At 41.0% G+C, this 25835-nt stretch overlaps 3 protein-coding genes across 3 annotated transcripts; 1 reads left to right on the plus strand and 2 right to left on the minus strand.

Annotated features, from left to right (window-relative positions):
* Positions 1-6789, minus strand: LOC143881341 (shaggy-related protein kinase alpha-like). The gene is made up of 13 exons (XM_077384357.1): positions 6586-6789; positions 4657-4823; positions 4419-4511; positions 4206-4265; positions 3659-3931; positions 2946-3020; positions 2298-2354; positions 2075-2215; positions 1733-1783; positions 1513-1608; positions 1010-1093; positions 773-875; positions 1-397 (listed from the first exon to the last, which is right to left on the minus strand). Exons 2-13 carry the CDS (start codon positions 4741-4743, stop codon positions 315-317), a joined length of 1203 nt encoding a protein of 400 aa, XP_077240472.1. The 5' UTR covers positions 4744-4823; positions 6586-6789; the 3' UTR covers positions 1-314.
* Positions 6790-13833: 7044 nt separating this feature from the next.
* LOC143881240 (uncharacterized) lies at positions 13834-14478 on the minus strand. Its single transcript, XM_077384229.1, has one exon. The coding sequence runs from the start codon at positions 14476-14478 to the stop codon at positions 13834-13836; it is 645 nt and encodes a 214-aa protein (XP_077240344.1).
* Positions 14479-18525: 4047 nt separating this feature from the next.
* On the plus strand, positions 18526-20922 carry LOC143880753 (short-chain dehydrogenase reductase 3b-like). Its single transcript, XM_077383727.1, has 2 exons — positions 18526-18772; positions 20011-20922. Exons 1-2 carry the CDS (start codon positions 18759-18761, stop codon positions 20786-20788), a joined length of 792 nt encoding a protein of 263 aa, XP_077239842.1. The 5' UTR covers positions 18526-18758; the 3' UTR covers positions 20789-20922.
* The last annotated feature ends 4913 nt before the right edge of the window (positions 20923-25835 follow it).

Raw genomic sequence — 25835 nt, forward strand, 5'->3', positions numbered from 1 at the left:
TAAAGTTAAATAAACTGCTCAAATAAAAGACCACTTTCTGTTCTATATAATGTTACAACCTGTAATGTGGAAACAAGGGTTAGCATTCCCATATTGAGTTTTTGGGAGATTAACAGACCCTTCAATCTGCTATACAAAAACAAGTAAAAAGGAAGAACAACAAAAGAACAACGGATTGAAAGGAAGAAACAAAGGCCCATAGGATCACCAGAAACGGCCTGCCGGAGTAAGTCTTACACTCTTAGAAGCATTCTCCTTAGCAGATAAAAACATGGGCTAGTACTACTACTACATAACAGAGCATGTAACCCGATTCACAATCCGAGGAAGGCCATTTGCTTTCTCGTGTGCTCGGGGATCAACTTCCCCAAGATCTCCTTCTGCACTCCCTTCAGTTCTGATCATCACCATAAAAAATAATTAGTTAGTGTTTTGAATTATTGGTCCCAAATATCTCTCTGTGATTTCTCGGGAAGGTCTTATCTCGGGATATTTAAAATTTTTAATTTCTTTTCGGGTTTATACCAGGTAAAAAATAGGAAATAAAATATTTCAATATATAAGTATAAAATTTAAGAACAAAATTAGGGCAACAAATAGTATCGTGATATTTGCATAAAATTTTCACAGCACAAAGTAAATTATCAAGATAAATTGATTTTTTGAATTCTCGGGAAAGTTTGGCGATTTTGTCGTTTTATAAAAAAATAAAAAATTTCACAGCATTTTCGAAAATATCGGAGATATTTGTAGGTATGAGAATTATCCATACCATGAGGCTTGAAGTTGAAGAGTGGAGGCAAATAGCGACCGTTTGGTAGACGGGTATTTGGGTCCCGGAGCTCATCGAAAAATGGATGAATCAATGCTTCCAACTGCATTTTAGTAGTTTTTTACAGTGATCATTCAAAAAAATAGATTTTGAAGTAAGCCAATGATGAAAAGAGCAAAAGAAAAGACCATTTAGTTTGTCAAGATCAAAATTAAGTTTAGAATTGTATGTACTCACAGCAGTGGAACGTAGGTTTGGAGAGTATTGCAGAAGTCTTGAAACGAGATCCACTGCCTCAGGTGCCATGCGCTTGGGAAAAATCTGATGAGAAACTAAAGTTAAAAAAACATAATCTTCTTGTTATATAGGCCATGTTTGGCAACATTAAAAAAATGTTCCATGGAATGTGTGAGACCAGTGGGGAGAGAGATAGAGGGAAAAAGTTGAGAGGAGAGTAAGGGGGCATGAAAAGATCCTAAAAATCAGGAAAATAAAAAAACAATTTTAAGTAGGTATTTTTTTCACCATTTTTTAGTGATTGCTAATGCTCTCCCCACTCCCACCAACTTGAGTCTCACTCGCTCCCTTCTCCTTGGCCTCTCTCACACACTTGGACCCGCGATTATTCCATGGAATAATTTTTCATGGTTGCCAAACATGGCCATAACATAAACACAAAAAAAAGAGAAAAAAGAAAGAAAAACAAAGGAAAGAAATATGAATGGAAGAATGATCAGTACTTTGTGCCAAGGGTGAGCTTTAATTTGTGGGAATTTGAATTCTGTATAGTTGGGATTCATACATTTGATTTCCTCTCTTGTTGGGGTACCTAAAAGCTGCAATAGAAACATAAAGCATGTGAACAAACAAATACAAGAAATGGTAAGAGACAAACATATCTAATATCAAAAGTAATTTATAGCCTGCTTTTGAACTAAAAACATAAAGCAAAATTGTCACCTTGATAATTTCAACAAGCTGGTCCACTCCACTCTCGCCAGGGAACAGAGGCTTTCAGACAAAAAAAAGCTTTATTAACTAATTTTAAATGACTATTTTTTTAATGGTATGAAATTTTATGAAAGAGCAACGGAGCCCACACCATAGGATGATCTAAACAGTCAAGTATTTTTATATGGTTAAGCCCGTATTGTCCAGTATTTTTCAAATATGCTGTTCGAGAAGAGAAAAATACTGGACTATACAGGCTTACACCATATAAAAACTCCTATATTATTGATGATTGCTTTCGAGAAGAGGAAAAAGTATGCATTCGAGGAAGGCTATTAAAGGGGAAGGTACCTGTCCGAGGAGGAGCTCGGCTAGGACACAACCCGCGGACCAGATGTCAATAGCTGTAGTGTACTCAGTTGCTCCAAAAATAAGCTCGGGAGCTCTATAATACCTAGAACAGATATATGAAATGTTTGGCTCCCCTTTTACCTGTTAAAACAACCAATGGTGGATAAAATCATAAAAAAGTACCATAGCAGAGAACTAGTGCTGCAAAGATTCAGAAACATACCAAGACTTTCGCGCTTCCAAAATCACATAATTTCAGCTGGTGTGTGTGCGGGTTGACCTGTCATAGAAAGGCTTTCAGATAAATATCGTGAAGAAACTATAAGGGGAAGTAATTAATTATACCAAATAGAAAAATCTGACAATTAAGCTTCTAAGATGATGGACGAGAACAAGAGACTCCAAAATATCTAAAAGGCAGTATTTTTTTGGATTTTCAGAACCAACTGTGAGTCCAAGCCTTATATCCTTTCCTTTTAAGAATGTCAATTTGCGTGGATTTCGTCGTATCAAAACAAGATCATGGAGAACAAGACTGCATGATTTATCAGAACATTGGCTACGTAATACAATTACATATAACCTGAGGTTTTTTTATTTTTACAAAATGGAAATGGATCTAAGCCAACGGCCACGAGAAATAAGCATCAGACTATCTGTTCATAATATTAGTTACAGTACATGCAAAGCAGACGTACATTTACAGCAATTCAGACTTCCATAAGTTACATATTCTTTGCTCACTTATCAAGAAGTTCCATAAATAAGTTGCATTTTACACTGTTAGATTGTCTAGAATTGTTTTATATCAAAATGTACCTTGGAATTTTAAACAAGGAGAGTAGAGAGTAAATATGCTTGGTGTGCATACCAGTAGATTTTGTGGCTTGATGTCTCTGTGGCACACTCCAATACTACCATGTATGTAAGCCAATGCCCTGAAAATCTGGTAAATATCCCACAAAAACAGAATATTAATTATTAACCAAACCAATATATCCTAGTATGTTTTCCTATGGGAAATTAACCTAGACAATCTAGCTCGATAACACACCAAAAAATAATTTGTCACTTGAACTGGAAAGCTAAGAGCCAGTCCAAATAGATCTTTTTATTCTTCAGGATAATACAACACAACTCAACTCAACTAAGCCTTTATCCCAAACTAGTTGGGGTCGGCTAATGATTTTATTCTTTAGGATAATATGATCCAAATATATTGTTGTTTTCCAAAAAAGCCCTAGACACAGTAAATGGAGTTAAACAATGTCCATATAGTGGAACAAACAATAAAGAAAAGAGGGAAAGAAGTATAAAGCAAGGAAAGCCTTGGCAAACCCGATAGATATTCTAATTTCTTTTAATAGGTAAGATGGTCGTGTACCCGCAATCTCAGCAGAATTCTTAATAAATTATAAATGAATTGCAACAGAATCTCAAATAGGAGTCCACAATCAGTACTAGATATTTCCTATTTACAATATGAAATTAGAACCGATCCAATGTATTTCAGGCTATCAATGGAATAGTAACAATTAACAGCAATAAAACTGTGAAATTTCCATCAGTGAATCACACCAATACCTGGTAAGTATAAAGTTTCACATATATCAATGGCATCCGTTGGTTCATCTTGTTGTAGTGTTTGACAACACGGTGTGCGGTCTCAGGCACATATTCAAGTACCAAGTTAAGATAGAGCTCATCCTTTTCAGTCGTTGAGAAGAAACAGTGCTTCAGGGACACAACATTTGGGTGGTCCAGAAGACGCATGGTTTGTAGCTCCCTGTTCTTGTACCTCTTGTCCTGGAGTACCTTTTTTATTGCTACGGTTTCACCTGTCTCTAGACACTTAGCCTGCATAGGCATCCGAAAGCATCAGACACAACACAAAAAACATTTTCCTAATACATGCGCGCGCGCACGCATCAGACACAACACAAACAACCTTTTCCTAACACACACACATATGCATGTGTGTGTGCAAGAAAGCACTCATATACAAAATTGGAAGCACAATAGCATTCATCAGGATATGGATGTTGCATGAATGCCCATATAGAATCACGCCCATGCAAGAATTCAACATCCACCAGCAAGTCTTTTCCAGATTAAAGATGGAAAAGCTTACCTGGAAAACAATTCCAAATGATCCTTGACCTACTATACGCTCCGCCATGTAGCTTATAGTCTGCCACCAAAACAGGTAACTTTTATGCAATTACTAAAAAGATCATGTGCAGGAAAACAGAATTTTAATCACTGAAAGTAGAAAATGAAATTCCAAATGGCAATATCTATCACTAATCTAATGCTAAAAAAAGACCACTCCTTCAAAATTTACCTGCTTTGGCTGTCCATTCCTACCACCAATAGTTGTCACAATTATATGCCCTGTCTCCGTGCTGTTTCCATCAACAACAGCTGCTTCCATTTCCTGTAATGACATTTCAACTTTTAAGAAAGAGGCAGCTTGCATGTATCAGATGGTAAATAACATCGACAACTATTTCAAAATAATAATAATAATAATAATGTTGACAAAATATCAACAAAAAATCCCAACAAACCACAGCATCTACCTTGTCATCCCTTATCTTCATATCATTCATTTCCTCAGGCAATCTATCCACGCCGACATATGCAGGCACCATGCTCACAGAGGCCATTTGGTGCAAATTGATGTATGTGAAGAACTAGTTCCTACTCCCAATACTATACAGAACCCCCACTTAACACAATCCTTAACCTGATAAGAATAAAATGGATCGAATTATCTCTGCAATTAAAAAAGGCAACAAAAAATGCTATCTCTAGCAGACTCTTCATCTTACATGAACCATCCAAATCATCATCCAAGAGAAGTAGAAAAAGAAAACAAAGGCCACAAAATGTAAATGCATTGTCACAGTTACATTGATCAAGGACAAGAAACTAATGTCTTAGTAATGTCATTTCGAAGGATTGCATACTTTGAGGCAAAAATATCCTTTACCTTTGCCAGCATCAGTGAGATCAAACAAAAAATGCAGTTTCTTACAAACTGGAATCTGTCTCTGATACACCTACCATTCGATTTGAGAAAGGGCTCCTTTTTTTCTTTTTTGTTAGATTAGCTGGTTGAACCAGCCACCTCAAGATGGAAAAAAAGAGCGCCAGCAAATTAAGTTACAGGCCAACCTAATTGATGAAAAGTTGATAAGTTGTACAAACTAAATGTATCTTCTAAAATGATAAATAAAGAATTTCATCTTTAGAGTATTTTGATTTATCTTCTAATATAATTGAACCTTTTATATGGCATATGAAACTAAGACACATAAACAAAGATAAAAATGAAAAGAATGTCTAAAAATAGTTTAATCCATTAAATGTAAATATAAAACTTTACATGTGAACCATGTCTGAGTGGAAAATGACTAGAAAACTTTTTTCCAAAAGGTTAATGATCATCCAAACTCTTAGCTATGGTTCATTTAGAGCTTATGCATGGTTGCCTAGTCAAAAAAAATATGAATTGCATAGTAAAACTATTAACTGCACATTCATAGCATACTCTGAGAATTCAAATGGTTACAAAATAAATTTGTTAGCACACCTCCATCACAAACCCACGAACTGCTAAGCATAAAATTTAATAAGAAAGGCTCAAAACTACGAGTGAGTAAGAATAAGATATGGATGTAAGTATAGATGCTATCAGGAAAAAATAATAGCTGAATCAGTTTAAACTAAAAAAAAATCTTAATTAGCATAGAAGATCCCCTTTTTGTCTTCAGTAATTGTTTAAAAGCAATATACAGTGTAAACAATCAATAAACAAAATATATGCAAAACACCAAACTCAAAGGCAGAACATAATATATGTCAAGGAGAACAAAGAGCATGGAATCATAGCAGAAAAAATAAAGAAAAGAATCGAAACCTAAGAGTATGTAAGAGCAAGATATGGATCAAAGTCTACAAAATATCAGAGAAAAATAACAGCTGAATCTGTTTAAATTAATAAAAATCCACATCTTATATAGAATACAAGATCTCTTTTTTGTCTTCAGTAATTGATCAAATAAACAAAAATATGCAAAACATCAACCTCAAAGACAGAAATGCAACATTCTTCAAATATCAGGCGTTGAAAAATTGATCAAAAAGCAAAGGAAAATCTAAAAAAAAAAAATATTAAAAAAGCAACGATCGAGATCAAATCCCTAAACGGAATCATTTCTACATTTAATAAAAGAATAAAGTAAAGAAATATGTAGACTGCAAGAGATATGGATCCAGATCAACTAAAAGTTACATTCAACGAAAGAAGAACCTCCGATCAGATTCCAAAACCCTAGAACAAGATAAAACCCCAAACAATCCACTAAAACAGCAAAAAATAAGGCAAAAACCAACAGATTGTTGTAATAAAAACATTTACGAAGAGAAATATACCGATCAAAAGAAAAATTAAGCAAGAACAAACAGATCGTTGCAAACAAAAACATATTCGAAGAGAAATATACCGATCTAAAGCAAATTTACTAGACATCGATTCATCACCGTCCGTTCATAAAATCGGTAGCGTAAACGGTAAATTGGATCAACCAATCGACTGATCAGTCATCAGATCTCTCTCCCTCTCTCTCTCTCTCTCTCTCTTTTTTTCTTTGTTTGAAGAGATGAGGGAGGAGCTTTTTCTTGGGTTGGGTATTGATGACAGTCAAAAGAAAGGGCTTTAGAGATTATTTGTTATTTAATATTTGATGTCACTCTCTTTTTTGACCGTTCAAACTAACCTTTAATTTCCACTCTTTTAAATATTCGTACGTTCCGAATATTCGACCACGTCACTTTCCCGCCCCGAGCCCGGGCCTCGCCTCATTATTGTATCCACCTTAATAAACTGGTGGGTTCCAATTACCTAAATACCCCTTTTCCTTTCATTCATAGACTCCTCATACACTCCAATATGTCCTCATGTCCTCCTCCTATTACTAGAAATGCCTTGCTCGTGACTTGCATTTGGGGGGAGGGATTAGAGTGGAAATTTGTGCTTGTGCTTTGAATTAACAATAAATTATCACCGCGACCATGATTTCTTTACTTTCCTTTCCTTTTCCTCCTGAGGTGAGAAAAAAGTAAAACAAAAAGAAAAGGATTGCATTTGGAAAATTCCCCCCCCCCCCACCAACAAAGCTAGGAAAAGGCACATTTTCCAAATTTTTGGTGCAGCCAAACGGACTCCTTATAAATGGAAGACGTCAGAGTTCAGAAATTAGGGCCCGTTTAGATGCCCAGAAGATTTGAATTTGGATTTCTCACATTTGTAGCCCTATTTGTGTTGTAATTTGGATCCGGATCAAATTCTATGATTTCCAAATCAGCGACTGACAGTGAAAAAAATCGGATCCAAATATATTGTGGAAATAAGTAATTGGAAATCAACTTATCTGGCAGTTTCCTTCACCCTCTGTGCTCCTCAACCTCTCCCCTCCAGTACGAGGTACCCCCTTCCCTCTATTTCTCCCTCAACATGAGCTGGCAGATTTATTCATTTTGTATTTAAAACTCATTTCCAAATCCAAATACAAAATATGACGTATCCAAACGGGCCCTTATGGAGGTCCCAATTCGGTCATAGTCTAGATTTCCTCTGCTAGATTCAAAAAGCTAAGGGGCCATTTGGATATGCGGATTTTAGAATCTTGGATTTCTAGATGGGAGACAAGACTCTGATGGTTCCTATTCTCCGATTCCAAATCTGATCCCGAACTCCGGATTTTTTTTTTCAAGCTCCGTAAGCAGACCAGCTGTCGTTTTCTAATATCTCACCCTTTTTTCCATTAGCAAGAGAGTAGGAGAGCATCCCATGTTTTCAGGTATTAGAAATCTTAGCATTAGGGGGGGGGGAGAGATTTCTAAAACTTGGATTTCTTACTTAAAATCCAAGATTATAAAGAGAAGCGAAACTGAGCTCTTGTCTCTCCTATCTACAACTTTGAAGAAATCCAAGACTCTAAAATCCACAGTTTGGATTGCCGAAAAAAACAAAAAAACAAATCCTGCAGAAATCTTTTCTTAAGAAATTTTTTTGATTTCCACAATTTAGAAGGAAATTATATATGGTCATGCCTTTATCGAGGGATGTTAATATGCTACTTTTTTAATGATTCTCTATACAAAAAAAATAAAATTGAACTGGTGTAGTTTAAGCTATTTTTTTAATGCTTAATCAAATACTAGAAACAAGAAATTTTGGAAAAAAAATTTCTTTTCCAAACTTCTCTAGAAATTTTGGTTGCTAACTTTGGCAAGGGGCTTTTCAATAAGTTTACCATTTTTAGCCCCTATCACTTGATCCCATTACCAAAGGATGGTGTTTGCTATGGACCATCGCAGAATGCATTTCGCGGCTGGGCTGTTGCATTTGAGTGCAGCCACCTCAGATGCATAATGAATAAGACAAAATGTGAGCCTGTGTGGCTGCTCTCACATGCAACAGCCCACCGGGGAAATGCCTTCTGCGATGGTCCATAGCAAATCCCTATTATCAAAGCAGAAAAAAAAAAGGGTCAAGAAAAAGTATGGAAATAGAATTCAATTCCTTGTTGACTAAAAAGCCTCTGAAGATGATGTGAAATCCCTCTAATGCCCTCACAATGATAACTTCTGCTTTCTAGTCCTTTTCAACGTTCAAATCTCCTTAAATCAGTTTCCTTTTACTATATAGGAGATTTTATAGGTGCGTGGGCGTAAACGCCAGTACATTTGTCAAAAGTTACAGTAGGCCCCACTTCATAGAATGATCCAAACGGTTCATTGGATGGGCCACAACACGAATAGGCTGTACCCGGAAAATCATTTCCATACGCTGATCTCACCCTCCAAATGAACGGTTTGAATCATCCTATGAAGTGAGCCCCACTGTACTTTAAAAAAAAACAGGACTTGCTTCCACAAACCATACAAAATCTCCTTACAATAATTCCGACCTCGCAGTTTTAGACCGGATCTCATATCCTCATGTCGTAATATGTGACCCATAGAGTGGTGTGCTAATTACATAAATACCCTTCTTTTACTGTATGAAGTAACGACAAAATAGAAAAGGTCACCTTCACAATTCGGACACTACAGAAAAGGTCAAAGAAGAGCAATGCTTTGTTCTATTTGGATCTGGTCCAAACTGATTATTGACTCAAAATTAATGCCTTGTTTGCTTTGGATTTTGAGAAGAGTAGATGATAACGCCCAATATCTGACTACACGAACTAGCTTCGTAGAACCTGTAATCCTGTGCTCACAAAAAAAGCGTCAGCGGGCCCGGAGTTGTGGCTCCGGACAGCTACTTGAACACTCAAGTTAGAGACGGGCAGTCACAGACAATGGACAGGGAATGGGAGAGGGCTAAGTCAAGTTATCAGACCACAGAAGAAGAGAAAGAGAGTTGGATTCCATTGCTTGAGTGCGTAGTCCCCTTTTTATAGGGGTGGAGATCCACGATCTTGGAGATATCAATCGTGCCTTTGATTTCGCCTACGTGGAGCGTGATGGTTGGAGAATAAGATCGTGGAGATATCAATCAGACCCTAGATTTAGCCCACGTGGAGCTTTGATAGTTGGCGAATAAACACGTGGAGATACGATTTCCGACGATCGTGGGTGGTGGATTAGGCGGGATGTTTTGAATTCAAAAATCACGCCTTACATGTAACGGCCATCCGGATTTACCGTTTAGGGGCGTGATCCCCGTGATTGTGTTTGATTTCCTTGGTAGCTCGGTACCGCTTAAGGGAGAAGTATCAAGGAGGTCAATCAAGGTTCGTTACCGAGTGTTGCTGCGGGGACTGTGTCGATCTAATTGAGTAAAGGAGAAGGGTTTTGAGGTTCGGTGCCGAATATACCGATTTTATCCCTAACATACTGCCCCCTACTTTCTTGTCCCTTTGTAAGGATCAATGAAATAGCTAAATTTTCAAGCGGTGAGCCAGTGCCGATCATCTGGAGATGATGGAGTCGAAGTGCTTTTATCGGGAAACGGCGAAAACATTTAAATCCCGCCTATTTTTCACATGCTTTTTCGAAAGGGGGTGAGGGGAAGGGTTACCCATCATATCTTCTTCCTTTTTTCCTTCATTTTCTCCCAGTTTTTCCTTGTTGAAAAAATGTCTCAAGAGTTTGCCGGCGACAATCAACCAGGAGCAATAAATTCGGTGGTGGAAGTAAATTCGCCATCAGATAGGGAAGAGGAACCTCAGATTTCTGCCGGGGAACCGGTGTCTCGGAGAACCAGGGGATCGCAGAGGGCGAGAAATCCGTCGGCCGCCTGCTCTGGTTCACCTGAAGTGGTGACTCTGGCGGCGGTGATTTCTTCATTGGCCGAAGCTGGGGGGGCGGATCGCGGCTCCTAGGGTAAGAATAAACAGAAGGTGGAGACCCAAGAATATTCGGGTTCCACCGCTCCCAGGGATTGCCTTGCTCCTGGTGACGTTCCCCACTTCGTCGCCAATTATAAGCGGTCCCTGAAGCATACCATAGAGAGGGGACACGGGGTGGGTGATCAACTTCTCCAGCAAGGCTTGGAGGTTCTCCGGCTGAGGGCCAAAGTCGAGAAGTTGGAGATGGAGAACGAGGCCCTGAAGGTGATGCTGCAAGAAGTGAAGGTGGCACGAGGGCCGGCTCCGAGTCACCCGGTCTCGAGCCTCATCTGGAGGCAAATTCGCCGGAGAAGGACCCTGAAGAAGATCCGGACGAATGATGGGACCTTCGGCCGTGACCTTAGCACGATCGGTCTTGAAGCCTCCTTCCGGGGCAAAGAAGATCGTGCCAAGTGTACCGTGGCGATGCTGAGGTCCAATGTTCGGTAGCGCTTGGTGGTTCACCAGACATATGATACTGAAGCTCCGGGCGTCGATTCTTTATAGTTTTCTTCTGTATTTTGTAGTTAGTCGCAGTTTTAGTATGGCACCGAATGTATTTTCCTTTTCTTGTATCTGGCCCAGAAGCCCACCTTTTGTAAAGGGTCTTTTACTTGTGAATAGAAGGATCTTCGTTATTTCCTATGTTTCCTTGTCATGTTTTTATACAACGCCACCAGTAGCTCATAGATGTGGTTCCGTAGGCCCAAATGAGATTCGGTAATTCTCTCGCCCATAAGCCTCAGGCATTCTCTACGTGTTTCTTCAACCCCTGTAAGAGAGTTCGATTGGTTACTTCCACTTGTCCGTTAGCTTGTGGATGATTGACTGAGGTGAACCATTGGTCGATACCGAGTTTTCCACAAAAATCTTTGAACCTTCGACTCGCAAATTGGGTTATGTTGTTAGTCACAAGGACTCGTGCAATACCGAACCTGCAAATGATATCATGATAGAAGAAGTTTTCTGCTTCTTTGGAAGTAATCTTCTTTACTGCCTTGGCTTCGACCCATTTGGTGAAATAGTCGATGGCGACGTACATCATTCGGTGTCCCTTGGTCGAGTTAGGAAAAGGTCCTAACAAATCCATTCCCCACATCGCAAACGAGATTAGATTGGAGATGGGTTTGTAGGGAACTGTGGGTAGACGGGGCACAGTAGTGAACTTCTAACATTGCTCACATTTTCTGACAAAATTAGAAGCGTCCTGCTGGAGGGTTGGCCAGAAAAAACCTCGACGGAGGATCTTGTGAGCCAATACCTTTCCTCCCGAGTGATCGCCACAGATTCCTTCGTGGACTTCCCTCATGGCGAGCTCCGCGGCGGAGGGTCGGAGGCATTTCAACAAGGGCAATGAAAAGGAACGCTTATACAGCTTCTGTATTGTATTGGGCGGCCTTGGCAACCAAGCGTAGAGCTTCCTTTTTATCCGAGGGTACGATACCGTCTTTCAAGTATTGTATTATAGGGTACATCCAGCTAGGTTCCTCGCTGAGTTGTAGGACTTCTTCTCTCTCAACACTAGGCTGAGGGAGGATCTCGGTATAGATGTTTCCTTGTTCGAACATTCCGGAGGAGGCCATCTTGGAAAGAGCGTCAGCGCGGGCATTCAAGGTTCGGGGAATTTGCACTATCTGGAACTCTTCAAAAATGGAGATTTCCTTTCTTACCTTTTCCAAGTATTTGATCATCCGTTCTTCTTTAGCTTCGCTGAAGCCATTTACTTGGCTGACCACCAATTGCGAATCACTGTGGACTTTGATCCGACTGACCCGTAATTCGGCGACAAGAGCTATTCCCGCAATCAAAGCTTCGTATTCCGCCTCGTTATTAGATGCTTTGAAATCCAAGCGTAGGGTGTACTCAGCAATAAAGTTGTCCGGCCCCGTTATGACCAGTCCGGCACCGTTGCCCCCTACATTGGAGGAGCCATCCACATATAACATCCATAGCGGATTTTGGCTCTGCTGGCTCAGAGTCGATTCTTCGGCTGGGAGGCTTGGACCTTCGGATTCCTCTATCGGTACCGTACGTTCCACAATGAAATCTGCCAGCACCTGGGACTTGATCGCTAGGCGGGGCTTTATTTGGATGTCGAATTCACCCAATTCCACTGCCCAATTAATCAGACGCCCTGAGGTGTCGGGCTTCTTCAGTATCTTCCGGAGAGGTTGGTCGGTGAGTACGGTTACAGGATGAGCTTGAAAATATGGATGGAGTTTTCTCGCAGATATGACAACAGCGAAGACGAATTTTTCAATATCCTGATATCGAGTCTCGGCGTCATGGATTACTCTGCTAACGTAGTAGATAGGTTGTTCCGCCTTTCCTTCAAGTCGAAAGAGTATAGAATTTACCGCGGCAGGCTCAACTGCTAGATACAGGTACAAGTCTTCCCCCGGTACCGGTTTGGCGAGTCATGGAAGTGTTTGGAGATAGGCCTTCAGTTGGTCAAAGGCCGTCTAACATTCCTCTGTCCATAGAAAGTCTTTCACGCTTCAGAGATTTTAAAAGAAGGGCAGGCACCTTTCAGCAGATTTAGAAATAAACCTACTGAGGGCCGCTATTCTGCCGGTGAGTCTTTGTACATCTCTGACTTCCTTCGGTGCTGTCATTTCTAAAAGTGCTTTTATTTTTTCGGGATTGGCTTCAATTTCTCGCTGGCTAACCATGAAGCCTAGGAATATTCCGGAAGTAACTCCAAAGGCACACTTAGCGGGATTCAATTTCATTCGGTTCCGCCGGAGTACGGCGAATACTTCTTCAAGATCAATGATAGTGGGATTCAATTTCATTCGGTTCCGCCGGAGTACGGCGAATGCTTCTTCAAGATCGACGATGTGGTTCTGCGCTTTGAGGCTTTTAACGAGCATGTCGTTGACATAGACTTCCATGTTCCTTCCAATTTGTTCGGCAAAAATCTTATTGACGAGACGTTGGTACGTAGTGCCAGCGTTTTTGAGGCCGAAAGGCATAACTTTGTAACAAAACAACCCTTGGTCGGTGACGAAGAAAGTTTTTGGAATGTCGGGACCGTACATCTGAATTTGGTTGTACCTGGAGAAGGCGTCCATGATGCTTAGCATCTCATGCCCAGCGGTGGCGTCATCGATCCTCGGTAATGGGTAACAATCCTTGGGGCATACCTTGTTGAGATCCGTGAAATCGATGCAGATTCGCCACTTACCGTTGGATTTCTTGACCATCACAATGTTGGCGAGCCACTCCGGTAGTGAATCTCTCTGATGAATTTGGCATCAAGGAGCTTTTCTACTTCTTCCTTAATGTGCTTTTGTCTTTCGGCGGCGAAGTTGTGTTTCTTTTGTTTCACGGGCTTGAAGTTCGGATCCACGTTCAGTTTGTGGACCGCAACATCGGAGGGGATTCCCTGCATATCGGAGGCGGACCAGGCGAAGATATCCGAGGTCTTAAGGAATTGACAAGGTCAGTTTTAAGCTTACCTGAGAGGAGAGAGCCTATATAGACGGTTCGTTCTTCGACACCGGGGAACAGGGGAATTTTCGTGGGTTCTTCGACCTGCTCTCCCTGATTTACCTCGACTCGAGGATCGGTACCGCCTATGGAGAAGGTTTCTTTGGCGGCCTTTTTCTTTTTCAACAGGGCGGCGTAACATTTGCGAGCTTTCTCTTGATCACCGATTACCTCTCCTACACCAAATTTTGTAGGAAACTTTATTTTCAGGTGGGGAGTGGAAACCACTACGCCCAATTCGTTCAACGCTGGCCTTCCGAAGATTCCATTGTAAGTGGAAGGGACGCGAACTATTACAAAAGTTTGCATGATGGTGCGTTGGCTCGGATGAGCGCCAAATGTTATGGGGAGTTTGATTTTACCTCGTACTTTGACTTCTCCTTCGGAGAATTCGAAGATGGACCAGTCAACATGTTCTAGCCTATCACTGCTGATGTCCATTTTGGAGAAGGCGTCTTGATGGAGGACATTGACTGAGCTCCCAGTGTCTATCAAGATTCGCCCCATGTTACAATTGCCGATGGTGAGTCGAACTACTATAGCATCATCATGTTGTCGATCTATGGTTCCAAAATCTGATTCGGTGAAGGTGATAGGCACACTAATACTTGGGTCAGTTCTTGACTTCTTGGAGGGGTTTTCTATGGAGTTGTCTTGCCCTGCATAAAGAGCGTGCCCTTTGTCAGTCGGTCCTCCGGACGTCGGGCCTCCATAAATGGTGTCAATATTTCTGATGATCTTTGGTGCTTCTTCCTGATCCGAGGCTCTTTGCCTACTGCTTTCTGCATGGTGGTTTGGTGAGCGATGACGTTCATCCGGTCGGTGAACTTCGGATCGGGGTCGCTGCTAGTTCCTTGGGGGATTTTGAAGGTAACAGTCAATCCTTCCCAGTCCCGCGAGCCTTTCAATTTCATTCTTCAGATGATAGCAATTGTCGGTGGTGTGCCCATGACCTTGGTGAAAACGACAATATTTGTTAGAGCTTTTTCCTTTCCCCGAATTTCTCATTCTTTCAGGCCAGTTTATGGGTTCCCTATCACGGATTTCATACAGGATATTTGAGATGGTGTTGTTCAATGGAGTGTAGTTGACCCTATTAAACTAAGGATTTGGGGCGCGACGATTCTGTCGGTCATTGTGTTTTGCCTGCTTATGACTCGGTAGCGCCCTAGAGTCGTCTTTTTGCTTTTCGGTTCCCCGGGTGGTTTCCAACTCCCTTTCCATGACAAATGATTCCTCATTATTGATGTATCTATCTGCGGTGGCATGAGTTCTTGGAGATCACGAGGAGGATTCACATTCAAGGGGACTTTCATGTCTCTATCTCGGATGGCATGGCAGAGTGCAGCGCGAACCATATTGAAGTTTGGCTCGTTGATTGGTGGAGTTCCACTCGGAACCGACCAATAAACTTCCGCAATGTTTCGTCCTTTCCTTGCCGCAAGGCCAGGAGAGCATCGGCCGGTTTCTTTCGGGGCCGACTATTGATGAAGTAAGCGACAGACTCCTTTCCCAGTTCATGGAATGACTCGATGGAGTTGGGTCTCAATTGGCTGAACCAATTGCTAGCGTCTTTCTTCAGGTAGGTGGAAAAGGCTTTGCACATCGTCGCGTCGGAAGCATTTCTGATTACCATCGCATGGCGGTAGGTTCGGAGAAACTCAAGAGGGTCTGATGACCCATCATAGAGGTCCAACCGAGGCATGTTCGAATTAGTGGCGACGATGGCATTGGCAATTCTCGGGATGAACGGGAAAGCAACCTCACTATCCCATTCTGCCAGGAGGTCCGGATCACATGGTGTCTTCATTTGCTGTTGAAGTTCTCTCATCTGACGCTGGAGTTCAGCCATGATGGCGGGGTTTTCTTCTGTTTGGATATTTTTTGTTGGGCTTCTTACTTGCGGAGGTATATGATTTTCATTTCGGTGGGCAAAGTTCGATGGTTCCATCATCGAGTTGTCACCCCTTCGATGCCGGACATCACGACGATGGTCGGGTAGTGGGCTGGTGATGGAAGCAGACCCTTGTTGACGTTTATGTGGTCTTTGACTCTGAGGATTTCGCCCTTCTCAGGATCCTTGCTCTTCTGGAATCTCGACGGGATGAAGTCCTCCGCCCGGCGTATTTACGGGCGGAGGTGGCACCGCTGGTTGGGGAGGGATCCTTTGGAGTACTTGCTGGAGGGCGACTGAAACACTTCTGAGTTTCTGTGTGAGTTGATTAAAGGCAGTCATTGTCACCGGAGTGTCGCCAGAGGTGTTGGAGTACTTGCTGGAGGGCGACCGCAACACTTTTGAGTTGCTGTGTGAGTTGATTGAAGGCGGTCATTGTCACCGGAGTGTCGCCGGAGGTGACTTCCATCTTCTCGAGTGGGTCGTGGTCTCGTTGGCTTGCTTGGCTTCTCGTAACCATTCCACCGTTGAGTTGGGAGGTAGCTTTCGACTTTGGCATAGTCAGGTCCCACGGATGGCGCCAATCTGATGACGCCCAATATCTGACTGCACGAACTAGCTTCGCAGAACCTGTAATCCTGCGCTCACAGAAAAAGCGTCAGCGGGCCCGAAGTTGTGGCTTCGGACGGCCACTTCGACACTCAAGTCAGAGACGGGTAATCACAGACAATGGATGGGGAATGGGAGAGGGCTAAGTCAAGTTACCATACCACAGAAGAAGAGAGGGAGAGTTGGATTCCGTTGCTTGAGTGCGTAGTCCCCTTTTTATAGGGGTGGAGATCCACGATTTGCCTTTGATTTCGCCTACGTGGAGCGTGATGGTTGGAGAATAAGATCGTGGAGATATCAATCAGACCCTACATTTAGCCCACGTGGAGCTTTGATAGTTGGCGAATAAACACGTGGAGATACGATTTCCGACGATCGTGGGTGGTGGATTAGGTGGGATGTTTTGAATTAAAAAACTGTGCGCCTTACGTGTAACGGCCGTCCGGATTTACCGTTTGGGGGCGGGATCCCACGATTGTGTTTGATTTCCTTGGTAACTCGGTCCCGCTTAAGGGAGAAGTATCAAGGAGGTCAATTAAGGTTCGTTACTGAGTGTTGCTGGGGGACTGTGTCGATCTAGTTGAGTAACGGAGAAGGGGTTTGAGGTTCGGTGCCGGATATACCGATTTTATCCCTAACAGTAGAAAACTGATTATATTATTAAACTCAAATTTACATTTAAATTTGAGTCCCATTGTATCACAAGTCTTCATGGATAATGCCCAACTCTAACGTCCTATGTTTGTTCCATTTTCAAAAAAAAAAATCATATAGAAAGGGGAAATGGTAGATTCACCCCTATTCTTTACATGGGACAGCCAGTTCCAGTGTCCTTGGCAATCAGGGCCATTGAATCCTTCCCACGGGAAGTACATCGGACCCTTTGAAGTCATAGATACACTGCTGTTGGTTGTCTAAGACTCCCAAGTAAACAAAGGAGTGGATACATCACTTCCCCAAAAGAAATTCTCCCCCCAAAAATAAATAAATAAATGAATAATCAACAAACCTCCACTTTATATATAGTAATCAGTTCTTGAAATCCAAAAAAAGGACCAGATTTTGAAAATTGATCTTGAGTCTATAACTGATTATTCTACTATTAATTAGGCCATTTTCGTTTGAGATTATAACAACTGAAGTTGAGCCCCCAAACGGATTATTGGAGTCAAATTACATTAATTTTGACTCCAATAATCGGTTTGGGGGCTCACCATAGGTTATCATAATCTCAAACGAACAAGGCCTCAGACTTAATTTCTAGTGGAAAATGATATATTTGGCCCCTTTCTTTTTCTTCCTTGATCCAGCCCATTGTTTGTGAGAAAGTCATAAATTCATTAGAGGGGGCTGGCCCACTGAAGAAAAGGGAGCCAATTTATCACTTCCCTTTTGTAGTCTAATAATCAGTTTTGGGCTCCCAATCGGTTCTTAAAAACCAAGACAGACAGGGGCCTAAGTGGGATGAATAACTTGCCATGTTATATAAAGTTATTAAATTGTCCCTGATATTGGGTAGGGTCAAGGAAGCTCATAGTAGTCTCTAGGCCTGTTAACGGGCCCAATTCGTATATGATCCACACATGTCCTGATATTGAAGATATTGACAATAAACTCCATTCAATAATAAGGGTAGGCTCAAGGAAGCTCAAAGTAGTCTCTAGGCCTGTCAACGGGACCAATTCGTATATGATCCACACATGTCTAGATCACGATCCATTACCCCCTTTATTTCCATAGGTTGATCCTAACCCGTCGATCTATAGAGGGTTAGGATGAACCCTATAACATCCAGATAGGAGGGTCAGGATCAACCTATGAAAATGATTTTTGGAGTACATCCTATTTATGATGTGGCCCATCTAATGGACGGTTTGGATCATCCTACGGTGCGGGTCATACCGTACTTTTAATAAAGTGAGGAGTGCCCTCATCAAAATACAGTAGTGCTGATAACACTTCCCAAATATATATTTTCGTTGTTATTTTTGCTCTCGCTACCTACCCTTGTATTTCAAATCCAAGCTTACCCACGCGTTATTTCTGCAGAAGATTTTCAGTCTAAAAATAGCACCCTACTTATTACCCCTTAATTACAATTACGAAAGATATTTCTGTAGAAGATTTTCAGTCTAAAAATAGCACCCTACTTATTACCCCTTAATTACAATTACGAAAGACGACTATCTTCTGTTCTAAGTTTATATAAGCAAGCGAGCCCAGGTAAGAAAATGGGCAGTCCTCTATTTTCTACATCACAGCCTTCAAAGGAATCATCATCACAATGTCTAAGCCAAGGTAAAGTCTTCTTCCTCCTGCAACTTTATATCTGTCTAAAGACCATGTTTGGATCTAGGGAAAAGTGTTCCTGCGCAATGCAGGGTAACTACATGCGCATTAGTGGCTTAAAAAGCCACCGATTGACCGATTCAATCTGTGGCTTTTTAAGCCACTAATGCGCAGGTAACTCCCTCCGCAGCTCAGCTCAGGAACACTTTTCTCTTCCTAGAAACATTTTATGGGTTTTTTTTCTGATTTTTTTCTATGGTTTGGTTCACATCCATCAATTTTTTGGAATTTTAAATTCTATTGTTTGGTTCCACCCCATTTGTTGAATCTGAGAAACCTCCATTGTTCTTTTGATTTGGTTTTTTAGACCGATATTATGCCTAAGAGCATGTTTGGATACAGTGAAAAAAATTATTGAAAGCAATAGTTTCATGGAAACATTTTGAGTTTTTTCTTCTAAATTTTTTCTATAGTTTGGTTTACATCCACTATTTTTTTTTTGGGATTTTAACTTCTAGTGTTTGGTCCCCCCTCTTTCATTGAATCCTAGAAACCTCCACTTTCTTTGGATCTGTTTTATTTAGTCATATATTTTTATCTAAAGACATGCTTTGATCTAGGTAAAATAAAATTATAGAAAATAATAGTTTCCTAGAAACTTTTTAAGGGTTTTTTTTTTTGAATTTTTTCTATAGCTTGGTTTACATGACATCCACTATTTGTTTGGAATTTAAAATTCTACTGTTCGGTTCCGCCCCTTTCGAATCAGAGAAACCCCATGCTCTGTTTGGATGCCATTAATTCATTGGGAGATCTATATCCCAGCAGTCAAAGGGGAGATTAAAGGGGAGATCTAAAGCAGATCAGTCAGCGGGGAGATTAAGGGTGGAAGAAAGAAACATTGTTTGGTTTGTCTTGCAAATATTGGGGGGGTTTGGGATAAGGGCAAAAAGATCTCCCCAAGATCTTCTCCACAAATTTATTTGATTTGAAGAAATTTGGAGAGAAGATCTCGAGCGCGCCACATCACCCGACCGTCGCCCGACAGTGCTAGTGGTCAAAGACCTTAAAAGGCAACCAAACAATCCCAAGAAGATCTCAAGAAGATCTTCTGCCCTCAATCTCCTTAAAAATAGCCAACCAAACAGAGTAGATGGATCTTTTTTCCCCCCTTTTATTGAGTCCTACAATATATTAGGACATACCATGGAGTTGTCTAACATCTAGGAACAATATATGGATTGTAGGTTGGAAGGCAAGGTGGCCATAATCACAGGGGCGGCCAGTGGGATAGGCGAAGCTGCGGCGAGGTTGTTTGCCGAGAACGGAGCCCTGGTCGTCATTGCCGACATTCAAGACGAATTGGGTCATCAAGTGGTGGCCTCCATAGGCCCTCACAAATCTTCTTACCAACATTGCGACGTAAGGGATGAAAAACAAGTCCAAGAAACCATGGCCTATGTCTTAGAGAAGTACGAACGCCTCGATATCTTGTTCAGTAATGCCGGTATAGTGGGCCCTCAGGATGGAATTTTGGATCTAGACATGGGAGGATTTGATAACACCATGGCCGTTAATGTACGTGGGCCTGCCATCACACTAAAATACGCGGCCCGGGCCATGGTGGAGAGGAAAATTCATGGGTCTATCATTTGCACTTCAAGTGTGGCGGGGTCTATTGGGGGCGGGGGCCCACATGCCTACACCGCGTCTAAGCATGCTCTTGTGGGGTTAGTTAGATCGGCCGCGGGAGAGCTTGGGAAGCATGGGATTAGGGTTAATTGCATTTCTCCTTTTGGAGTTGCCACGCCCTTGGCTTGTGCTTTGAAGAATTTGAGTCCTAGTGAAGTGGAGGCTTATTGTTCTGCTTCGTCCAACTTGAAAGGTATAGTTTTGAAGCCAAACCATCTCGCTGAGGCCGCTCTGTTTCTCGCTTCGGATGAATCAGCCTTTGTCAGTGGACTAAACCTCAATGTGGATGGAGGATTTACTGTTTTTAATCCTAGGTTAGGGTTCTATCAGTGATGCTAGTAGACAAATATTTGTTCTTTGTATGCACTTGAGGGGCTGTGTGTGTGTGAGAGAGAGAGAGAGATGTGCTTCTTTTTATTTTGTAACCCTCATGAATAAAATACATTGAACCTGTTTCTTCTAGAAAATTTTCTGTAGCTAATGTCATGAATTACTCACTAAACGCTTTTTGTTTTGGTCAAAGGGAGATTCTTATTAATTGTCCCCTCTTTTTTCTGTTAGAGGGAAAATGGGCTTCTCTTCCAAAGGTCGACCCTGAATTTTTTTTTACACAGGATTGCCCTAGCCACAAAAGCAAAGGCCTTTACATAGCTACTACTTTAAAAGAGGAGATTTTGATTAAATCACCTTCTTACAATGCCTATCCATTTGTATATAAATTGAAGGTCTAGACTAAAACTTGAACAACTATTCATTTTTAACCAAACAATAGAAAATTAAGAAACTTCGAAAAAACCCACGAAATGCCTTCTGCAATGGTTTGCTAGGAAATTTCGCGGAAAGCCAAGAGAGAACAGTCAACTTGCATGCATTAAATAAAGAAGACAAAAATCTGCTAAAAAGTGAGCACGTGTGGCCTTCCTCTCCTGCTAAAGTGAGCCTCGAACTGGCTTTTCGGCAAAATTGCCTGGCAAATCCCATTTTATCATATTACAAACTCTCTCACTGACTGAACTCAGACCCTAAATTTGCCTAAAAGGGAAATCAAATATTCGCCCCATTTCCTTCCATAGGCCACCACCCTCTTGTGGTGTAATAAATATACAGGAGGGGGTGTTGTGGGGAAGAAAAGGGATGAATATATCACTTCTCAATTTTAATTTGCGTAGAACAATAGTAGGAGCTCACAAACCATAGATATGAATTGGGTCCGCTCCCCATAAGCAAAGCAGTGACGCAACTCGGCTCTTAAAACAATAGCCTTTTAGAGATGTACATGCTGAGCAAAGCAGTGACGCAACTCGGCTCTTAAAACAATACCCTTTCAGAGATGTACATGCAATGCAATGCAATGCAATGCAAAGCAAAGCAGTGACGATGTCACAATGCCAACACCTACAAAAGCTATCTCTGCTGAAGATTTTCTGTCTAAAAATCTTAGCTTCTTTTCTAAGGTTTATATAAGCAAGAGAGGCCTGGCAAGAAAATGGGCAGTCCTCTATTTTCTTCATCACAACCTTCCAAGGAATCATCATCACAATGTCTAAGCCAAGGTAAAATTCTTCTTCCTCCTGCAACTGTATATTTGTCTAAGAGCATGTTTGTATATAGGAAAAGAAAATTCTAGAAAATAATAGTTTCTTATAAACTTTTCATGGAAATCGAGAGTACCACCTAGTAGGAGACCTGCCATATGTTCAAAAAAAAAAAAAAAACCTACTTTTTGATAATTTCCCTTAAATTAAGGGCTGGCTCACGTCACTTGTGATGTTGTGCCATGAAATTTATTTGTTCGGTCCCCTTTTAGGTCCTGCTCTCTGTTTCCCTAGCATTACTCTTTTCCTATATTATGATTCACAACCGTCTATTTTTTGGAATTTTAAATTCTACTGTTTGGTTCCACCCCTTTCCTAGAATATGAGAAACCTACGCCGTTGTTTGTATTTTTTGAGAAGGTTGGAAGGCAAGGTGGCTATCATCACAGGGGCAGCCAGCAGGATAGGTGAAGCTGCGGCGAGGTTGTTTGCCAAGAACGGAGCCCTGGTTGTCATTGCCGACATCCAAGACGAATTGGGTCATCAAGTGGTGGCCTCGATAGGCCCTCACAGATCTTCTTACCTCCATTGCGATGTAAGGGACGAGAAACAAGTCCAAGAGACCGTGGCCTATGTCTTAAACAAATACGGTCGCCTCGATATCATGTTCAGCAATGCTGGGATAGTGGGCCCACCAGACGGAATATTGGATCTTGACGCTGGTGTTTGATTTCAGCACAAACGGAAACATAAGAGTTGGAATTAGATTTAACAGAGTGAATGAGAATAGGAAGACACCTTCGGCAAGGAAACATAACCCCTCATTCCATGTCCATCCCCATTGATGTGAACCAAAACATAAGGGTTGGAATTAGATTCCGTTTACATGATGAATCAGAATAGGAATGACATCTAAATTCAAACGCACTTGATATGATCCCCACTCATTTTAAGATAAAAGAAGACCTTCGGTAGGAAGACTTCCCCCTTCCATCGACTACGAAGAAAACTGAAGGCCGGGTAAGGTTAGAAAAACTATCCAAGTAAAGAAGGCTTACATGGGTTTAAAAAATGTGGTAACACTGGAACCTTGGACAATACAGACCAAAAGAAAACCAAAAATCCTTCAACATTGTTAACTTTTAAAGGCGAAAATGGAACCCCTACACCACAACATATGTTTTGTAAACGGAAATTTCAAGTGTTTCTCTCAGCATCTCCCATGTCAGAGATTGAGATTTTCATCTCTTCCATGACTTGTTACTGTTCAGAAACTCACGGAAATCAACAAATCAAGATAAAAAAACCTACAAGGGAACTCATTTCACCTACAGAAACCTGTGAAAAGAAATAAACTGTGAGGGCAAATGAATATTTCAGGGAGGATTTACCAAATAACATTTTCTATCCACAAACATCAACAGATCACAATTGTCAAGTTATTCTCCTTTTACCAGTGGTCAAGCCGTCAAGGCCTCAACAAAAGACTCTCAGCAAAACAAAACAGGCATTTATTTAAAAAATATTCAACAAATGCTTCAAACCATTACTCAATCTCTAGATGGAAAGGATCCAAAAATCTGATTCACTTCCAGTTTCCAAATTGTTGCCACAGAAAAGCAGATTTCAAACAAGTTCCAAACACATAATAAACCCATGTGGAATAAGACTCGTAAAAATCATATTTCCTTCACATATAGTAACCACAATCATCCGAAATCTTTCTTAGAACAAACTAACTAGCAAAATGAAATCCTAAACCTTAAAAACATGTAGTCTGAAGCACAAATCCCTTACAAAAAATTACATTATAAAGCAAAATAGAGAACGACTTGTTTCATTAACCAAGCATAAAATGAAAATGAGTTTTGGGAAGAGGAAAATGGACTATTGGAATCATATAACATAATCTCCAATCATCTTAACTAGTTGGGAAAGGAGTTTTAGGTAGAGGAAAATGGACTAGTGAAATTATATATCATAATCTCCAATCATCTAAACCAATTGGCAAAGGAGATTTTGGCATAGGAAAATAGACAGCTGAAATCAAGGCTCTGTTTGGCATTAGACAATCAGATTTGTTCATCAAGGGGGGCTTTCATACACAATTTTTTTCAGTAACAAGAAAAGAGAGAAAAAGATGAAAGAGATGGCATCTGATGATCCCTATCACTGTGAGTTATGCGGAATGACGAACTCTCATCCACTCCAACAATATCAGCTAACATTGCCTGATCCCAGCCAGCATCATCGTTGCCCATCTCACCGCAGTCATTCTCCATGTCAGCCCTTATGTCTCTCTCTCTCTCTCTCTCTCTCTCTCTCTCTCTCTCTCTCTCTCTCTCTCTCTCTCTCTCTCTCGCGCACACACACAGACAATGATATGTCAGAATAAGGCAGTAAGAGAGGGATAAGTTTCTTTCGGTTCTTTACTTTGTTATCTTCCATTTCTCGACAGAAGTTCCATGCTCTTTAAGGTAAGATGTAGCAGAAGGAATGAATGGGAGAAAAGGGGACTGAAGAGGAAGAGAGATCTTTCTCTTCATCCTTCACAGAACATGCAGTGATACGGGATCAGCAGAGGTCACACCCTCCCTTCTCAAAATCAAATGAATGGAATTTTTTTGCTCGAAATGGAGATGTAACAATGGAGAGATCTCTCCAGAAGAGCTTTCTCTTATAAATTGTGAAATTTTTATTAAGAGGACCAAAAAAACTGAGACAGAGTTGATCATCATACAAACAAGGAACAGGAGAAACAAGGAAAAAGAAGCAGGAAAGAACAATATACAAGAAACAAAACAAGAAGCCTCGGAGGGTGGAGATGTTATAAAAAAACTCAAACTCCCTACAATCAACACCTAAGCAAGAAAGAGAATCCACTTCCCTGAGGATGTTCTTTTTGGCGCTTTTCGGCTCTTGTTCTATGTTGTTTTCTTTCCTTAGCTTTCCATAGATCTCCTCAATCATGTTGTTCTTTTTGGCCTTAATTAATCTTATTACTAATAAAAAAACCCACGGAATGGTCCTCAACTGTATCAATAACATCCTCAACAGCATCAGCAAATCTCCAAAGATGAATAATGCCATCTCTCAGCCTACGAATCACGGGGGATTCGCTCTTGTTCTATGTTGTTTTCTTTCCTTAGCTTTCCATAGATCTCCTCAGTCATGTTGTTCTTTTTGGCCTTAATTAATCTTATTACTAATAAAAAAACCCACGGAATGGTCCTCAACTGTATCAATAACATCCTCAACAGCATCGGAAAATCTCCAAAGATGAATAATGCCATCTCTTAGCCAGTGAATCACGTGGGATCTCCCAACTGAGCCTCGTCAACTAGATGAATTTTTCTCCGCAAAGCCGGAACCTCGGCCTCAATGGAATCCTTCTCACAGCAGAGCAAAAAAAACCAAAATAATTGATGCACGAGCATCCCCTTGATTCACATCAACCCCTACATGGCTCCTTACTATAGTTGTCTTTTTCTCATTAGTTGCATGCCTATTTTAGCCATTTTGTAGTTTCATGTCATTTCTTCATGGTCATTTTGCTTACTAGGGATAATTTAGTCATTTCATATTGTAATGGGCCAGTCCATATAAAGCTCCATGATCTTTCATTTGCCTTAGTTCTCAATGATTTGAAATTTGAGTGTTTTTTCTCTTTTTGAGAGCACTGGTTTTCTCTAGCATCTTCATCATTTACTTGTGAAATTGGAATAGCAAGCTAGTGAATCAAGGTTCCCTACCTTTTCTTCCACCTTTTACTCGTTGCATGCAAGGCACCATCATCGCACTTGATCTCAAGTAATCATGTGTGTCCCCACTCCCCACGCCCGAAA

Source organism: Tasmannia lanceolata, unplaced genomic scaffold (assembly GCF_043159265.1).
Source record: "Tasmannia lanceolata isolate RefF3 unplaced genomic scaffold, GAP_Taslan_0.1 ptg000007l, whole genome shotgun sequence".
In the NCBI taxonomy this organism is placed as follows: Eukaryota; Viridiplantae; Streptophyta; class Magnoliopsida; order Canellales; family Winteraceae; genus Tasmannia; species Tasmannia lanceolata.

Bases quoted from the DNA above. Each gene is read 5' to 3' on its own strand.
- LOC143881240 (XM_077384229.1), bottom strand. From the start codon at position 14,478: ATGGGGCGAATCTTGATAGACACTGGGAGCTCAGTCAATGTCCTCCAT.
- LOC143881341 (XM_077384357.1), bottom strand. From the start codon at position 4,743: ATGGCCTCTGTGAGCATGGTGCCTGCATATGTCGGCGTGGATAGATTG. The intron at 4,266-4,418 runs GTAAATTTTGAA...TTTTGGTGGCAG, and splicing joins GGAATGGACAGCCAAAGCAG to ACTATAAGCTACATGGCGGA. The intron at 3,021-3,658 runs GTATTGGTGTGA...GATATTTACCAG, and splicing joins TGAAACTTTATACTTACCAG to ATTTTCAGGGCATTGGCTTA.